General features: G+C 37.5%; 1 protein-coding gene across 1 annotated transcript in view; it reads left to right on the top strand.

The window, feature by feature from the left end:
• Nucleotides 1-18,527, top strand: part of METTL25 (methyltransferase like 25) — a 1,435,064-nt gene that overhangs the window by 144,853 nt on the left and 1,271,684 nt on the right. Inside the window, exon 3 of the mRNA XM_044088437.1 lies at nucleotides 5,454-5,560. Within this exon, the coding sequence (XP_043944372.1) occupies nucleotides 5,454-5,560 (107 nt within the window). The remainder of the gene's footprint in view (nucleotides 1-5,453; nucleotides 5,561-18,527) is intronic.

The raw sequence follows: 18,527 nt of genomic DNA, 5'->3' as shown, positions 1-18,527 counted from the left end.
TCTTTCACATCAAACTGTTAAAGATTCTCCCACTAATGCTATAACAGAAAACAGGGACCCAGTTTTAGCACAGGTGATGCTCTGGTCACCTGCCTGTCAGATCTTTACAAAATGCACCTTTTTATGTCCCTTTGAAGTGGCCTCAGGCATTTCTGCCTTTCTGTGTCTAGACCCCCTCCTCATCTCTGCCCCCATTTGCCAATCACCAGTGAAACAGTCCTGATAGGGTGGGGTTGCACTTTGCTACACAATGGGAGTTAAATTATGTGCTGGAAAAATACACTTCCTCCATTTGAGCCAAGTACTTCCACTCCCATATAATATCTGTCTTAAGACTGTCCTTCTGACAGCTTTGACATTATCTAGGCATATTTTAGAATTGTAAACTCTAGTGCAGGGAACCCTTATTCTAGTATTGGGCAGGTTTTTCTGGCTGTGGTTGTTATATAATTTTCATTGAGTCTGGCTATCCAATTCAGTGCTTTGTTCTACTCAGAATAAAATACAAGAAAAATCTAGCCAAACTAGACTTTTCACTGTGTGATTCCTTAAACCTCCTGTAATAGATGCTCATGGGATATATGCAATGACCCCTTAAGGACATCGTGTTTCAGCTGTATGGCTTCTGAATGTCCATGACTTTTTCCTTTATGGAAATATTTAGGCCAATAAAGCTAAACCCCATTAGCTGTGGGCATGCATGTTTCAGCTTACTTATGACTTCATCAGCATAGCATAAGTGGGCTGTTTGGCTGTATTGTGGAAACACAGGGTCTTTATACCCAGCTGATTTCCATAACCATTAAAGTGTCTGCAAAATATCCCAACAACTAAATCGAAGAGCAAAAAGGTCCCACAGACAAACCAGTTAGTAAAAAACTTCTACTCAGAATAAAGGGAAAGGATTTTGTGTTAAAAAAACACAGAGAAAGCGAAGAACACCAACCGCAGAAGCATAAAATCCAAAATTGTTTAATACTCCAGCACCTCGGTTAGCAAGCCTTTCACAGAGTTAACATCATAGTAGCACAAGCTGTACTTAAATAACAAATATCACTTCATTAATCAATTCACTAAAGCAATCAAACACAAACTAATAATTAACACTTAATGCAGAAAAGCCTTCCACTCAAGTCCTTTGTTTAAACCATAAGGCTCCAAAGTGCCAAACTTTAAAATACAAACTGCTTCTTTATATAATAGTTTGTTTTTAAGTGCAATGTCATCCTTAATCAAAACTTTTTCTAAAATACATGCTTTTAAACTGGTACAAGACCCCAAGTGTACTGCATGAAAATGTGATGCCACAGGGCTATCCAAATTGTGATTCTTAATGTCTCTAACATGCTCTTGTACTCTGATTTTAAACATTCTTTTGGTTTCTCCTATATAGAAGAAACCACAAGGGCATGAGAGACAGTCAACCACTCCCTTGGACACATAGGAGAAAATAGCCCTAGGCTGAAAGAAATGCCATTAATTTTATCAAAATTCCTAACCCCATGAATACAAATAGAGCAGCTACCACAGGGAAATGTACCAGCATTTTGTAAAGGAATAGTTAACATTTCAGTAGGCATACAGAACAAATTATGAACAACCATGACTTTTATATTTCTGGCTCTTTTATAGGAGACAGTAAAGGAATCAGGTAAATTCTTAATCCCAGACTTTCCCTTATATAAGAATGGCCAGTAGTATGTTAAGATTTTTACTAACTCAACTAATTCATCAGTGGATTCATATGATGACATTAATACCTACTGTCTTTTAGATACTTTTAAGGTACCATATAGTAGTAACTTTATTCCCCCTTTTGTTAATAATACCATTCACGAGTTTTCATCTTTTCACCTCTAGTAAATTATGCTCTTGAGGTTAGCCTGAATACCTTTAAAAAAAGAAAAGGCTAAAGTATGTTATAATTTGACTAAGGCTTAATGGAATTTACTGCAATGTCTTAGTACTAGGAGGGATATTGTTATCAAGCCCTCAAAGGTAAAAAAAATAGTTGTGTTGCACTATATGCAATATTTTAATACATGTATAGATCATCTTTCTGACAGTAATGTATATCGTGTGGCTAGTGAACATGAATATTATGTAGCTATAGACAGCTTTAAAGATTTGTTATATAAGGGTTACAGACTTGGCTACTTTTCCAAGCAAGCTGTGGAGGTTAAATTTAAAGTGGAAGGCAGTTGTTTGGCAAAATTTTACTGCCTACCAAAAATCCATAAGAAAGTTTTCCCCCTCCTGGAAGGCCAATTGTGACAGCTGAGAATTATTTTTGACATAATATGGGTCTATTTCGTCATACTTATTTGTTTAGGTATGTTATTGGTTTAGCTATGTTATTGGTTTAGCCTCTTATATAAGAGATTATTTTCATTTCCTAAAAAATATTGAGTCCATCACTTGTCAAGAAGGCTTTTTCTTGATGTCAGGAGCCTTTATATGAGTATTACACATCAGGTGGGACTTAAAGCTCTTAAGTTTTTCCTAGGCACTAGCCCAGTTAGCACTTCTGTTATAGAGTTGTTATATTTCAGTTTAACCCATAACTTTTTTGAATATAACAACTGCATCTATCAACAGATGCAAGGTACAGCAGTGGGTGCATGTTTTGCACCCATGTATGCTAATTTGGTAATGGGTTTATTTGAGCAGAGTTTTTTAATAAGTATGTTGTTCTTTATAATAGATTTATTGATGATTTAATTTATTTATATAAGGTGCATGGCTAGTGGATTCTTTTATAGCTTCTCTTCAGGAAAACCGTTTTGGCTTACAATTTGATGGTGTTCAAAAAGGCATTTCTGTTGTTTTTTAGATTTGGAACTCAATATTGTTGATAATATGATTACTACAAAGATTCACAAAAAATTTGATGATGGTACTCATTTTTTAAATAGTAACAGCTGCCCCCCCCCCCCATATTTTAAAGGCTTTGCCTTATAATGAGTTACACAGAATAAATAGGCTGCGTAATAACATTCAGTCTCTCAAGGAAGAGATTTTGCATTCTTGTATAGCCTTTAAACAAAGGAGATATAGCAATGAATTAATTATTAATTCTTTGAATAAATTATTATGCTTGAGAAGGGATACCACTACTGTGGTTAATGTTCCAGAGGATATGAAGTCTGTGAATAGATATAGGAGTCGTGCAGGGAATGTTAGTGATTAAAATATATATTTTGTCACTACTTATAATATTTATTCTGTTGAATTAGTAAAAATCTTAAGATACTACTGGCCATTCTTATATAAGGGAAAGTCTGGGATTAAGAATTTACCTGACTCCTTTACTGTCTCCTATAAAAGAGCCAGAAATATAAAAGTCATGGTTGTTCACAATTTGTTCTCTATGCCTACTGAAATGTTAACTATTCCTTTACAAAATGCTGGTACATTTCCCTGTGGTAGATGCTCTATTTGTATTCATGTGGTTAGGAATTTTGATAAACTTAATGGCATTTTTTTCAGCCTAGGGCTATTTTCTCTTGTGTGTCTAAGGAAGTGGTTTACTGTCTCTCATACCCTTGTGTTTTTTTCTAAATAGGAGAAACCAAAATAATGTTTAAAATCAGAGTACAAGAGCATGTTAGAGACATTAAGAATCAAAATTTGGATAGCCCTGTGGCATCACATTTTCATGCAGTATACTTGGGGTCTTGTACCAGTTTAAAAGCATGTAGTTTAGAACAAGTGTTAATTAAGGATGATGTTGCATTTAAAAACTAATTGTTATATAAATAAGCAGTTTGTATATTAAAGGCTGGCACTTTGGTGCCTTTTGGTTTAAACAAAGGACTTGAGTGGAAGGCTTTTCTTCATTAAGTGTTAATTATTAGTTTGTGTTTAATTGTTTTAGTGAATTGATTAATGAAGTGATATTTGTTATTTAAGTACAGCTTGTGCTACTGTGATGTTAACTCTGTGAAAGGCTTGCTAGCCGAGGCGCTGGAGTATTAAACAATTTTGGATTTTATGCTTCTGCAGTTGGTGTTCTTAGCTTTCTCCGTGTTTTTTATTTTTTATTTTGTTGTTTAGTGAATAAAGGATTTTGTGTTCCCTAGATATGCATAGATAATTGCGATTGTACCTGGACAGAACAAAGCCGTACAGGAATCTTATCGCCTTTGTCAGAAGCAGGAATTGAAAACTAGTGAACAAACCACTTCTAAACAGCTAGCTCATCAATTTTCTTTCTGCTACATTCTTCATGATAAGCCTACCCAAGTCTTAGTGAGAGCTAATGTTTCAGGGCCACCTACTACCACAACATCCTCCTAAGGGATATTTCTATTCCTGGCATTGTTGAAGCAGCTTATCAGCTCCTCATTCCACACTTTGCCAAATAGTAACGCTTAGCCAGCAAGTCCAGAATTGGGCAAGACTTTGCTGTAGCCATTCTGCAGGATCTTTTTTCCCTTACCCCACGCTGGCCATTACCTTCTGGTAATTAATCTCCATGAGTCATCCCAAGAGTTGGTACTGCAAAAACAAGTTGTGGAGAAGTTAGTACGACTGTATTTGGAATTTACCTTAATTGTTAGGTGTTTGAATAGATTCACTTCTGCTATACCAGTAAACTTTCCCTTTATCTGTGGGATACCTGTGAGTTGAGGTGAACTCCTAGCTTATGCATGTGCACATTTCCCCTTTTTCCAAAATATTAGACATCCTCCTTCTCAGGGTTCAGCAGCAGCATGGCGAGACAAGATTTTTTTTTTTTGTGTGTGATCTCCTACCTGGGACAAGTCATCCCTGGGTGGGTCTTGCTTTGGTCTCAGGGAGAAAACTGGCTCCTGCTAGGATAAGAAAGATCCAAAAATGGCACCTGCAGATTCCACTGTAAATCAGATACATTCTGATATCTGTGTGGGAGGATCACTAGGCCTGAATGAGGAATGGTGAAGAGCTGTAGAAATCTGGTCAACTAGTGGGCTTCTTCAGGCAGAAGAATCCGTGTTGCAACTGTTAATCTACTCAGAAATCAATAATTTTGGGAAGTTCCTTACACAGCTGCATTAAAGAGTGGAAAAAGGGAGACAGAGAAACTCTTGCCTTCAGTATAGCTGTCACCCGTCTTCAACTTTACTCTTTTCTAGCCTCCCAGTTGCATCAGAAATTGCTACTAGTGTAGTTGTTGTTAGTAGTAGTAGTAGAAGTGGTGTGGTGGTAGCATATGATGCTGTAAAGTAAAGAAGGCATAATAATGTAGTGTCATCTTGATATGCTAGCATTTTCCAGCCAAAATTTGTGGGGCAGAGTTGCAAGACATGCTGCAGGTATATCCCTATTTGTTCCACTCCTGTAAGATTTTCTGTCTCAGAGATATGCTGTTATTGTCAGTACCTCAGATAAAGAATGCTTTTGACATAATATAGTTATCTGAATTGTAATATCAATTGCTGTCAGAACAAAATATTTTTTCTTCCTTTTAGATGAAACAGTGAAAATAAATGAGTGTATGAACAGCAAGAAAGCTCATGAAGTGGAGGTGATGTCAGAATTGATAACTTCTTTGGCAAGACACTGTGGCATTCAGCAGGTATATTAAGTTGTTGGGTCACTAGAGTATTATGTAGTGCATATTATCTCTATGGTTTCTCTTTACACAATAGCTTGTCTACTTGTTATAGTATGTTGTTCTCTGGATTTCCTTATAGCTGTAAAAATGTTGATTGTATTGCTGAATAACTTTATGCTTAACTTGAAGTTCATGGCGTGATAGTTGTTCTTGTGGACATAGAAACATAGAAGTTATTTGCTTGTAAAAAAAAATCACTTATCCCTCCCAATCCACCCATTTTTGTGCCCGAAGGTTCAGCTTAACTATTTTGTTATCCCATATCACACTTCTTTGTATAGTTTGCTATATTTGTTTTATGTTTCATACCTTCTGAAATTTCACCACTGTTTTTGGTTCTGCATCTCTGTAATGTTGGAGTAAATAATTGTTAAAAGGAATGAAAACATTTGTGTAATGTATACTTCGTGAATATGACAACTGTTATTTTTTTTATTAACGTATGTGTGCATATGTCTTAAGTGCTAATTTAATAAATGTGTTTAAAAACGAAACAAAAATGGATGGAATTAGAAATTAAAGTGTGTGTTGCAACTATCCAGAATGTAAAGTAGGTCACTTTAAATGCAATGTTATAAAGAGCAGAAGTATGTTCAATCCACCACTGCACCTCAGATAGGCAGTGTTTATAAGATTTTGTGAATCTGTTTTAACACAGGTTCACCTTGTCAGGGTTGTAATACAATTATTACCAGCTAACAAAAAAGGAGCTTAAAGTATTGATTAAAATTGACTAATAGATATGTTAGAGTTATGAAACTTGATAAGGGAGGGGTGGTGGTGGATATATATACTTATTCATATTCTGAAGCTATTACTTTTATATTAATGAATGAAATCAGCATTGCTTACAAACATATTACATTTGATGTCCTTCTATTCATCTGTTGCAGTATTCTTACAAGAGGGAGTTGCCTGCCCAGGCAACCAGACATTGGCCAATATGCCAAAGTCTTTTACTACTGAAAGGTGCATAGTACGTCTCACGTAAACAGCTATTGAACGTAGGCTACAAAGTGACGTACACAAACACCATCCTCAGAAATTCTTTGCCACCAGTCCTTGACGTCACTCTACTGCCAGAATTGAGTGTTTCTTCTAAAAGATAAAAGATAAGTGCCCTGTTGGGGAAACTTTTGTGCCTTTTGCAGCTGAATACTTTTTCTCTTGAGTTAATATCACCCAAGAAAGGGAAATGTGATTGTGGAAGACAGGTTCCACACAAAGATAGTTAATCACAGTATCTTTTTTGTCTTGGGCCCAGCCACAACTATAAGAACTGTTCTGTCTGCCAGTCATTCATCCCCAAGACTCTTCGGAGCAGGCTTTCCTCCCTCACAATTTATTTAGAGAACCAATGTCTAAAAATCCTTGTCAGAAGCATGATGGACAGTTCATCTGGCCTGATGAGTGAGCCAAGCATGAAGTGGAAGGCCAAAAGGCCTAGGACCGAAACTTAATCTGCACCTTTCCCCACAGACATCACTCCCAAGGTGCATGGTAGCCCAGAGACGCATTCTGCTTTGGATCTGAATCCTCAGGCTGATCCAGTTTTGCAGGCTGCCTTTGACCCAGGCGATAGCACATCCAGAGAGGCCTCACAGGTATCCAGTACAGATGTCCAGGGGGAACAAAGTCACATTCTGTTGGAAGGCCCTAGGGGAATCACTGAAATCCTTGTGAAGGAAAAAGTCGATTTGGGCCTACTTGAATGCAAGCCTAAATCCGACAAACTGTGTAAAAAACTTAACAACTTGAAAACCAAACACGCAAGGATCCAAGCAGCAGCAATAGAACTTGACTTGATGACCAACAGCTATAAAAACAGATTTTATTACTATACTTGTAAGCACTTTCGAAGGGGTCTCTGCCCCAACTTCTTCAGACAAGTAATCATTGAGAAACCACACCTTTTATACAAAGTCAACTAATAATAATTAAATTATCCTACCTAATTAGGTTCCTTAAGGGCATATAGCTACATAAATACAGGCTCAAACATTTTTTTGTATACATAATATATGTGCTGCCATTGCATCAATTACTATATGCATTAAACCATTTAAACATATTAAAACCATATTAAATTCACAGATAATCACATTATAACAATACTGAAACATATACTTCCATATTAATAACCATATAACAATTAAATAAATTGTCATAAATTATTTTAAAACATTTCAAATGTTTAAAATATTTTAAGATACTTTAAAATAGCTAACCGCCTTTGTGAACTTGGTCTTTAATTTCGTAAGCTAGCCAGAATTGTAAAATTGTCCATAATAGCAATACTAAATACCTTACCCACCACTAAGATTCACAAATTGTAAATCCATTATATCATCTACTTAAAGCTTTAAGCTTTAAAATACTTTTAATTGATCCATATTCATTCAAGCCTAGCGGTATATGTGCTGCAGTTCTAGCCACATCAGCTCATACTCCTCTAAGTTCAACTGCCATGGCCCCCCTGTCAGATCAATTCTGATTTGTTGTAATACAGTATATGAAAAACTATGATCAGGATTTTCATTAACATGTTTTGCTAAAGCATTTAAATTATCACCTCTATTGATGCAATATTGGTGTTTGTAAATTCTTTGCCTGAATTTTCTTTCTGTTTTCCCAATGTAATATGCTGTACACAACTGACAAATTGTGAGGTATACCACCCCCTTAGAGTCACAATTATATGTTCCATTAATAGTATATGACTTGCCTCTAATTATTGTTTGTTTACCTAATTTTATAAATTTACGTTGATTGCAGGCCCCACATTTTCTCATACCTAAAGGCTTCTTATTACTATTCTTTTTCTCTAAAAGGCACTTCAAATTTGGCCCTCTTCTACATGTAAACCCCGGGTTTGAGCCCAACTTCTTACTCAACCCGCTATCTTCCAAAATAATAGAACAGTTTTTAACAAAAATTTCTCTTATTCTTTTATAGTCTGTGGAATATGTGAATAAGAAGTTGAGACTCAAACTATGAGTTTGTGTTGTCAAATTAATGCTCTCTTGTCCAAAATCAGCTACGATAATACTATTATTAATCGCTGTTTAATAAGGGACTAAAATGTCCTGATCTTCTCTTGGCCTTTACTTCAATCATAATTTTGTTGATAAATATTTCTGGATACCCTCTTCTAATAAACATTGTTTTCAAAAGTTCACATTCCTCCATAAAATCAGTATTGTCTGAAGCCATCATTGTAGCCCTAACCATCTGTCCTTTGACTACAGCCCTCTTCTGATGGTAGCTGGAGAAATGTAAGAAACTATTCGAATAGGTAGGTTTCGTATAAATTACAGTTTTATATTTAGAATTAGTCCTATCTTTAATCAATGTAGCATCCAAAAAATTAATACTGTCATGTCCAATATTATATGTGAATTCTAAAAATTCTGTCATACCCGTTATGTTCAGAATAAAGGCCTCTATAAGGTCCGCTGTTCCTTTCCATATTAAACACATGTCGTCCTGGTACCTAGTGTACCATACGACATTTTGTTGGAACATTTCATTATTAAACAATAGGGACCGCTCCCATTGTGCCATCACGCAGTTTGCAAAACTACCCCCACAGGGTGAGCCCATAGCCACCCCTGTGGTTTGTAGAAAAAAATTGACCATTGAACATCATAAAGTTGTTAGCTAGAACCAATTCCAGTAGTGTTTCTACCAAGTTAATATTATTATCATCCACTTTTTCTGCAAACATAAACTCTCTGGTCCAAGCTATTCCCAAAGCCTGTGGTATCACCGTGTAGAAACCTTTCACATCAATTGTGAGAAAGATATAATTTTCATTATATTCGAGCTTATTGACACACTCTAAAAAGCTCCAGGAGTCTCTGCAAATTTGAGACTCATCTCTAATAAGTAGTTGAGGATGCTATCAATGCATTTAGCACATGTATATGTTATAGATCCCCTCCCATCAACTATGGGTCTAAATGGTGGGTTTACGTAACTGTTGCAGCTTAGGGGACCCAAAAATAACAGGTATCTTTGTGGAAGCCATTATTAAATAGTGATACATATCTAAATCTATCGTCCCTTCCAAAAATAAATCCTCTATTATGCCTTTGATTCTTTTATAAGCCACATTAATTTCGTTAATGCTAACATGTATATATGTTTGTAGATAGGTATTCTTCCATTCTTCCATTATACTCTCTTTGGTCCATGAAGACCAAGCCTCCACCTTTATCAGGTTTCATTACCCTGATATTACATTGGTTTATTAGGTCAGTAAATACAATTTCCTTCCGTGTGATATAACTCTTATATCCATTTCACACATTTTTTCAAAAGTGCTTAGTATCCCATGCAAAGGAGGGTTAAACACACTGGATACCCTCAGGGTATTGGTCAACAACGTATTTGTACCTATCAATGAGGCTAAATTTAATTTGCGTACATACAACTTAAGATCAATGATAGTTCTAGCCACATCTATATTTCTGTCAGGGACCAGTGACAACCCTTTAGCAAAAAAAAAATCTACCATTTCCTGCTCGATTGTCAATACTGTAAAATTGAAAATATTAAAGTCGCCCTGTGTGCTAAGAAGGATTTGTGGTCCTTCCTGCTCGACCACTATTATCTCCTTCGCTGATTGCAATGGTTCTTCTTCTGACCCTGATTCCTGTTGTTGTTCCGGTTGTGTACCTTGTTGTTCGAACACTTTGAAAATCCTGCTGATTGCTCTGGTTGTTGTTATTAGGCTGGTTACTATTATTAGGCTGCTCTTGTCCCCCTCGGTTTTCTTGAGCTCTATTAATTATTCTTTCACTACGGCGTAAAGCCTATGTGTTTTCAGCCTCATTATCAACCAATTGGTTACTTGTTTCAGTCCCACTATGAGGTCCATTCTTGGTTATATTGCTTGAGGTAACCTGGTTATAAGATGTCTTTGGTGGGGGTGGATATGCCTTATTATTAGCATAATCATTTAAATCTCTGGTTATTTTTCTTTTTTTATTTTCTAATAACTTAGCAAGAGTAGCTTCTATGCTATAAAAAATCCTAGCATAGTCATATCTGTACCTAGGAAATTCATTGTCAGTGTTAATAGCATGTTCCAATATCTCCAAGTCAGCCTTTAAATCGTTAATTTCAACATTATAAAAATTAATCAAAGACTGTAAGAATTCAAAGCCCTGTTTGTCAAACAAACCGAGCAGTTCTTGGTGAAAAACAGACTTATCAATTAGCCCCACAGGGTAACGCCACTGGCGTAACCCTTTTGGAATGATTTTCCTATCAATACATTCCTTTAGATAAGCTGCTTCAAGTTGTAATTTGCGGTATCTGAACAGTTTATAATCAAAGTCATTAAGTAAATTGCTGATGTTACTCACCACACCACTCCGTTCGGGTTCTGCTCTACCATAAGGCCCATTGCCAAAGAAATCTTTTTGGTTTAGCAGGTTAGCCATAGCAGGAATCACATTATCTCTAGTTGTATTCCCTAAGTTTACGATATTGGCATCTGGCTGTTGTGAAGTGGGCGGCCTGCTATGGATGTTAGTGCGGATATTATTCGCATTTCCGTCAGGTGTAGCTTGTACTGAGCTCTCTGCTACGTTGCTTTCTAAAAAATTAGTCTGTTCCGGCTCCAACTACTGATTCTGGTGGGAGGAGAAAGGAGCTTGCCTTTCCTCTAATTTCTGGGTCAAGTTGTGCACCCGGCCCAGCAATAAATTCACAAGTGCTGTTAAATTCCCTATGGCAAGCCTAAATCCGAACTGCCAGCATTACTTCAGGTGGATGTGCCTCCTAAGAAAAAACAAAACAACTAAGCATGTTGTCCCTCGTCAAGACCCCCAGAAAGAGTGGCAGAATCTTGCCCAAAGATTATTCAAAGCCTTCAAGTCCCCTGCTCCTTCCTTGTCCTGGCTTACCTCTCCCCAAAAAAAGGGTCAGACAACAGCCTAATTCAGAGGAAGAACTTTCTTCTGAAGACAACAGTGACTTGTTGGCCTATTCCTCTCAAATTCCTTCACCATTAGACTATGCCTTCCCTGAGTTAGAATCTAATGGAACAGACTTCCGTTTTGAGGAAATCTTTTTTGGAGAAACCCTTATAAAAATGAGAGACCACTTTAAGTGGGACAGCTCTCAAATGTCTGCTATTCAGAAGAGTTGCTATGACCCACTCCAAGTGGAAACCTCTAGCCTGGCTGCTACCCCGCCGGTTATCCCTGCCTTTTTTGGATGCCTTTGCCTCCACGTCCCAACATCCAGACTCCCAGACTCCAACTCCTAAGAAGCCAGATAGATACTATAAAGTTCCTCAAGACTGCAACTTCTTCTTTAAGGCCCCTGTTGTTGACCCCTCATATGACCAAGTATTCCCAGGAACTTATGTCACAAGTATCAAAAATTGTCTCTGACATCCCTGATTCAGAAAACAAGACTTTGGCCTCTTCCCTGATTGCAGCATCATCACAGGTGGCCCATCAGTCAGTTAAATGCAGCTGTAATGCTGTGGAGGCTACCCCAGTGGCAGCTCCCTCTGCCTTAGTGTTGAGAAGGTTTGCATGGTTAAGGTTACAACCCCTCCCTGAGGACATTAAGACGAAGTTCATGGATGTTCCCCTTGATAATTCCACATTATTTAGTCGGGGTTCAGCTAACCTTTTCAAATCAGTGCAAGAAAAGAGAAAATTAAAAGACCTCAAGCACATTCTGGTCTCACATGTCCCCAAGTTCCACAGGAGCTACCCTTCCAAGCAGGTATTTGTCTGCAGGCAAAGCCAGCCCTCCCAATCTAAGCCCTCCAAGGGGAGCACGAAAGTTCATCACTACTCAGCTTTCTTCTCCTTCCAGCCACACAAGCAGCCTTTTCCTGATAGAGCAGGTTCTTCTTCTAGCCCTAACCTCTGCCAGAAGGGTCTCTGAGCTCCAGGTCCTGATGGTGTCTCCCCCTTCTTGATTTTCCACAAAGACAGGATCCCCCTTTGCACCAACTCCATTTATGACCAAAGTGATTTACGAGTTGTCTTTAAACCAGGCTATTCACCTGCAAACCTTTGGATTTTTTCCCTTTTTGGCAAAGGGAGGGTTTTTTAACCCCCAAAACCAATTTTTGGTTTTTTCCCCTTTTTCAGGTTTTATTGGTAAAAAACAATTTTTTTTATTTTTAACCTTTTAAATTTTTAAAAATGAGGCAAAAAAAAATTTAATTTTTTTTTGCCCGGGAAAAAACATACAACTTAAGGTCAATGATAGTTCTAGCCACATCTATATTTCTATCAGGGACCAGTGACAACCCTTGAGCAAAAAAAATCTACCATTTCCTGCTCGATTGTCAATACTGTAAAATTGAAAATATTAAAGTCGCCCTGTGTGCTAAGAAGGATTTGTGGTCCTTCCTGCTCGACCACTATCATCTCCTTCGCTGATTGCAATGGTTCTTCTTCTGACCCTGATTCCTGTTGTTGTTCCGGTTGTTGTACCTTGTTGTTCGAACACTTTGAAAATCCTGCTGATTGCTCTGGTTGTTGTTATTAGGCTGGTTACTATTATTAGGCTGCTCTTGTCCCCCTAAGTTTTCTTGAGCTCTATTAATTATTCTTTCACTACGGCGTAAAGCCTATGTGTTTTCAGCCTCATTATCAACCAATTGGCTACTTGTTTCAGTCCCACTATGAGGTCCATTCTTGGTTATATTGCTTGAGGTAACCTGGTTATAAGATGTCTTTGGTGGGGGTGGATATGCCTTATTATTAGCATAATCATTTAAATCTCTGGTTATTTTTCTTTTTTTATTTTCTAATAACTTAGCAAGAGTAGCTTCTATGCTAGAAAAAATCCTAGCATAGTCATATCTGTACCTAGGAAATTCATTGTCAGTGTTAATAGCATGTTCCAATATCTCCAAGTCAGCCTTTAAATCGTTAATTTCAACATTATAAAAATTAATCAAAGACTGTAAGAATTCAAAGCCCTGTTTGTCAAACAACTGAAGTTTGGTGAAAACAGACTTATCAATTAGCTCTACAGGGTAAAAGTTACCGATGCAACCTTTGGAATGATTTTCCTATCAATATTCCTTTTTAGATAAGCTGCTCGTTGTAATTATGTGTATTCATGAACAGTTTATAATCGTGTCATTAAGTAAATTGTTGATGCTGTCACCACCACCCGCTCGTTTGCTCTCACCATAAGGCCCATTGCCAAAGAAATCTTTTTGGTTTAGCAGGTTAGCTAGCAGGAATCACATTATCTCTAGTTGTATTCCCCTGGGTTTACGATATTGGTATCTGGTTGTTGTGAAGTAAGGCCTGCTATGGATGTTAGTGCGGGATATTATTCGATTTCATTGTGTGTGTAGCTTGTACTGAGCTCTCTGTCACGTTGCTTTTGTAAAAATTAGCTCTGTCTGCCCAATTACTGATTCTGTGGGAGGAGAAAGAGCTTGTTTTCCTCTTAATTTCCCTGGGCCGGGTTAGCACCCGGCCCCAGCACACCCACAAGTGCTGTTAAATTCCCAGCAAGCCTAAATCTGAACTGCCAGCATTACTTCTCCAGGTGTGGATGTGCTTCCCAAGAAAAAACAAAACAACTACATGTTGTCCTCGTCACACCCCCCCAGAAAGAGTGGCAGAATCTTGCCCACATTATCTGCCAGTCTTCAGTCCTCACCCTTCCTTGTCCTGGCTTACCTCTCCCAAAAGGGCCTGACAACAGCCTAATTCAGAGGAAGAACTTTTCCTTGAAGACAACAGTGACTTGTTGGGTCTATTCCTCTCAAATTCTCCACCATTAGACTATGCCTTCCTGAGTTGAATCTAATGTAGAACAGACTCCCGCTTTGAGGAAATCTTGAGAAACCCTTATAATGAGAGACCACTTATGGGACAGCTCAAATGTCTGCTATTCAGAAGAGTTGCTATGACCACTCCAAGTGGAAACTCCCAGCTGGCTGCTACCCCGCCGTTATCCTTGCCTTTTTGGATGCCTTTGCCCACGTCCCAACATCCAGACTCTAGACTCCAACCCTGCTAGGCCAGATACTATAAAGTTCCTCAAGACTGCAACTTCTTCTTTAAGGCCCCTGTTGTTGACCCCTCATATGACCAAGTATTCTAGGAACTTATGTCACAAGTATCAAAATTGTCTCCTGACATCCTGATTCAGAAAACACTTTGGCCTCTTCCTCACTGCGTACTTCATCACAGGTGGCCCATCAGTCAGTTAAATGCAGCTGTACGTTGTGGAGGTTGCCCCTCAGTAGCAGCCCTGCCTCAGTGTTGAGAAGGTTTGCATGGTTAAGGTTACAACCCTCCTGAGGACACAAGACGTTCATGGATGCTCCCTTGATAATTCCACAATATTTAGTCGGGTTCAGCCAACCTTCAAATCAGTGCAAGAAAAGAGAAAATTAAAAGACCTCAAGCACATCTCTGGTCTCACATGTCCCCAAGTTCCACAGGAGCTACCTTCCAAGCAGGTATTTGTCTGCAGGCAAGCCAGCCTCAATCTAAGCTCCTCCAAGGGAGTACCTAAAGTTCATCACTACTAGCTTTCTCCTTCCAGGCACACAAGCAAAGCCTTTTCCTGATAGAGCAGGTTCTTCTTCTAGCTCCCAACTCCGCCAGAAGGGTCTCTGGAGCCCAGGTCCTGATGGTGTCTCCCCTTTCTTTGATTTTTCCACAAAGACAGGATCCCCCTTTGCACCAACTCCATTTATGACCAAAGTGATTTACGAGTTGTCTTTAAACCAGGCTATTCACCTGCAAACCTTTGGATTTTCCACAGACAACTCAGGTTCTATCTTCACAAAACTAAACCTGTTAGGAAATCAGACCAGTTGTTTGTCTCTTTACATCCCAGGGCTCTGGGGTTAGGATTTCTAAAACCATTAAATTCTGCTATACGTACCATAGGAAACCCCCTCCCTGTTCAGCCAAAGCTCAGTCCACCAGGGCAGTGACCTCCTCTATTGCCTTTCTCAAGGGTCTAGACACCAATTTTATCCTAGAGGCTGCTACTTGGACCTCTGCCACACCTTAGCAAACATTACAAGCTGGATTATATCTCCAGATCTAGGGCTGGGTTTGCCAGGGCCATTCTACATGCCTTTCTGGAAAATTTATCAGTTAACTCCACCTCCCTCTCTGCATGAACTTTGGTACTGTCTCTTATGTAAAGAATACTGCAACAGATGAATAGAAGGACATAAAATAGTTGTGTAAGAAATTACCATAACGATAAATGTCCTCTTCTGTGTTGCAGAATTTTTTCCCACCCCCTTCCCCACCTCTAATGATTCTTGGATGTCTTGACTTCCTATTCCTTGGACTCTCCCTCCCCTTGGAGCTTCAGTTCTGAGGATGGTGTGTGCGTACGTCACTTTATGAATTACATTCAATAGCTGCCTGTGTTTATGTAAAGAATCTAGAAATAAATCGTATGTTTATACATATTTCAAAAATAGAGGAAAAAAATCAACATTCTATTTAATACTATAAAAACATAAACATATAATTGTGATTGGTTAAAACTTAAATATTTATTGGAATATATATATTAGAATATAGCTGGTTTTAATATTCCACTGGTTATCTTGTTTTCAGCTTCTCTGTGATTGAATTGAGCATTTGCAGCCTGGAAATTCAGCAGTAAAATGTAAACGAGAGAAACGTTGAACAAAATGGTGTGCTATAAGATTATAAATTCACCTATCAGGACATAGTAATTGGGGTCCGTGCATTTGGTGCCTTTTATAGATACATAAATGTGTACCATTAGGTGTTAACCATCTAATCAACTGTGCAGGCTAACTTGTCTAAAACACATACTACACTATCCATTGTATAGAAAATGTATGCGGGAAATCTGGAAGTAAAATCTGACTGGGTGAGAAATAGAAATGGTGGCCTGCTGTGGGTTTTATAACAAACACCATTGAGGACTTTGTAGTTTGGGTTATGTGTGATTGGTATTTGTTTTATATAGAAACTGAATGTATATAGATGTGTGTGTGTGTGTGTGTGTGTGTGTGTGTGTGTGTGTGTGTGTGTGTGTATATATATATATATATATATATATTTATATTTGTCTCTATATTTATATCTATATATATATATACATATATATATATTCATTTACATTCATTCATATACTTATATATATACATATAATAGCATATATATATATATATATATACATATATATATGAGCATGCATATATATATATACATATATATATATATAGTGTTGATTAGGGACTTCCATTTTAAAGTAGTTATTGGGCATTAGACAGGCTAAAAGGTAAAATAGGCCTAGAAATGTAGTGTCAGAATTGTGTTTCATTTATGAGCATTTTAGAAAAGAACTTTTAAGCGGAAATTGATGAGAAGGAAAAACCTGTTGGTTTAGCATGGAGGTGAGTCCCTGGAAGGCCTGGTGTGTTCCTTAATCAGGTATAAGCTAGGTGTTTTCCACTAAAAGCATTTGTGTGTGGTGGTGTGATGTGTGTGTGTGTGTTATATATATTTATATCTATATATATATATATATATATATATATATATATCTATTTATATCTATCTATATACTTATATATATATATATATATATATATATATATATATATATATATATATATATATATATATATATATATATATATATATATATATATATATAGTGTTAGATTAGGGACTTCCATTTTAAAGTAGTTATTGGGCATTAGACAGGCTAAAAGGTAAAATAGGCCTAGAAATGTAGTGTCAGAATTGTGTTTCATTTATGCATGCATTTTAGAAAAGACAGTTAAGCAGAAAGAAAGAAAGAATAACCTTGCTGGTTAAGCATGAGAGATAGCAGTTCCCAGGGGAAGGCTACAGGCTGTTCTTTTTCTGTTCTCTTTCTCAAGGGAAGAATCAAAGGAATGTAAAATAACCGGGCAGCTAGGCACTTGCAAGACTGCAAAACAAGGCAAGGCCTGAGAACCAAGGCTAAGGAGGCGTGTAAAGCATTACAGGGTTTTGGTATTATTAAAGTATACTTCAGATGCAGTTAGGGAAGTCACTTAGTTCGACCTGACATACAGAAAAGATTAAATATCCAGCATTTTGGAAAGGAAGCTACAATACAGACACTGGAGCCCGAGTACAGAAGACAGGTCAAACAAAGACTGTTTTGGTTTACTTTACTTTATTCAGGACAATCAGAATATACGTGCAGAAACTTTGGATATATTTAGCAGCACTGTTAATACTAACCAGCATCCCAGCATTTGTACAAACTGTTATTGTTTATCAGCACTGTTAATAAAAACAGTATTCGGATATTGTGAACATTTAAAAAAGCCTTATTAAATGAACTACAGAGTTTGGAGAATTCTTTCTGCAAAGTACACAAGACTTGGCCCATAAAGGAGAGACTGGCACCTGTTCAGCATGAGCTAGGGTAATTAACCGATAAAGACTTTCGTTCTAGTCTCATTTCAGTTGTTTCTAGTTAATTCCAGTGTAGTACAGTCTCAATAATTTATTTTATATATATATATATATATATATATATACATACATATACATACACACACGTGTGTGTGTGTGTGTGTGTGTGTGTGTGTGTGTGTGTGTGTGTGTGTGAATATATATATATATATATATATATATGTATATATATATATATGTATGTCTGTGTCTATGTATATATGTATATATCCTGGATTCATAGGTGTTTACTAGGCTAATGGACCTGGAGACTTTACATATCTAGCCCATAGGATTACCCTGACATCGTGCCACGTGACATTAGTTCCCAGTGCCTCTGTTGAGTAGAGCCACTAGAGTGATCCCCGGGGTGAATTTTCTATTTCCCATCCACTCATCAAGGTTTCTCTTGAAGAGGTCCAGTGAAGTGCTCAGTTTGACACTTATGGGAAGTCTACTAGCTA

This window comes from Protopterus annectens, chromosome 11.part0, assembly GCF_019279795.1.
Source record: "Protopterus annectens isolate FY-2018-M chromosome 11.part0, PAN1.0, whole genome shotgun sequence".
NCBI classification, from domain to species: domain Eukaryota; kingdom Metazoa; phylum Chordata; order Ceratodontiformes; family Protopteridae; genus Protopterus; species Protopterus annectens.
Note: the sequence above shows the minus strand (reverse complement) of the source record. Positions and strands in the feature narration are given on the sequence as shown.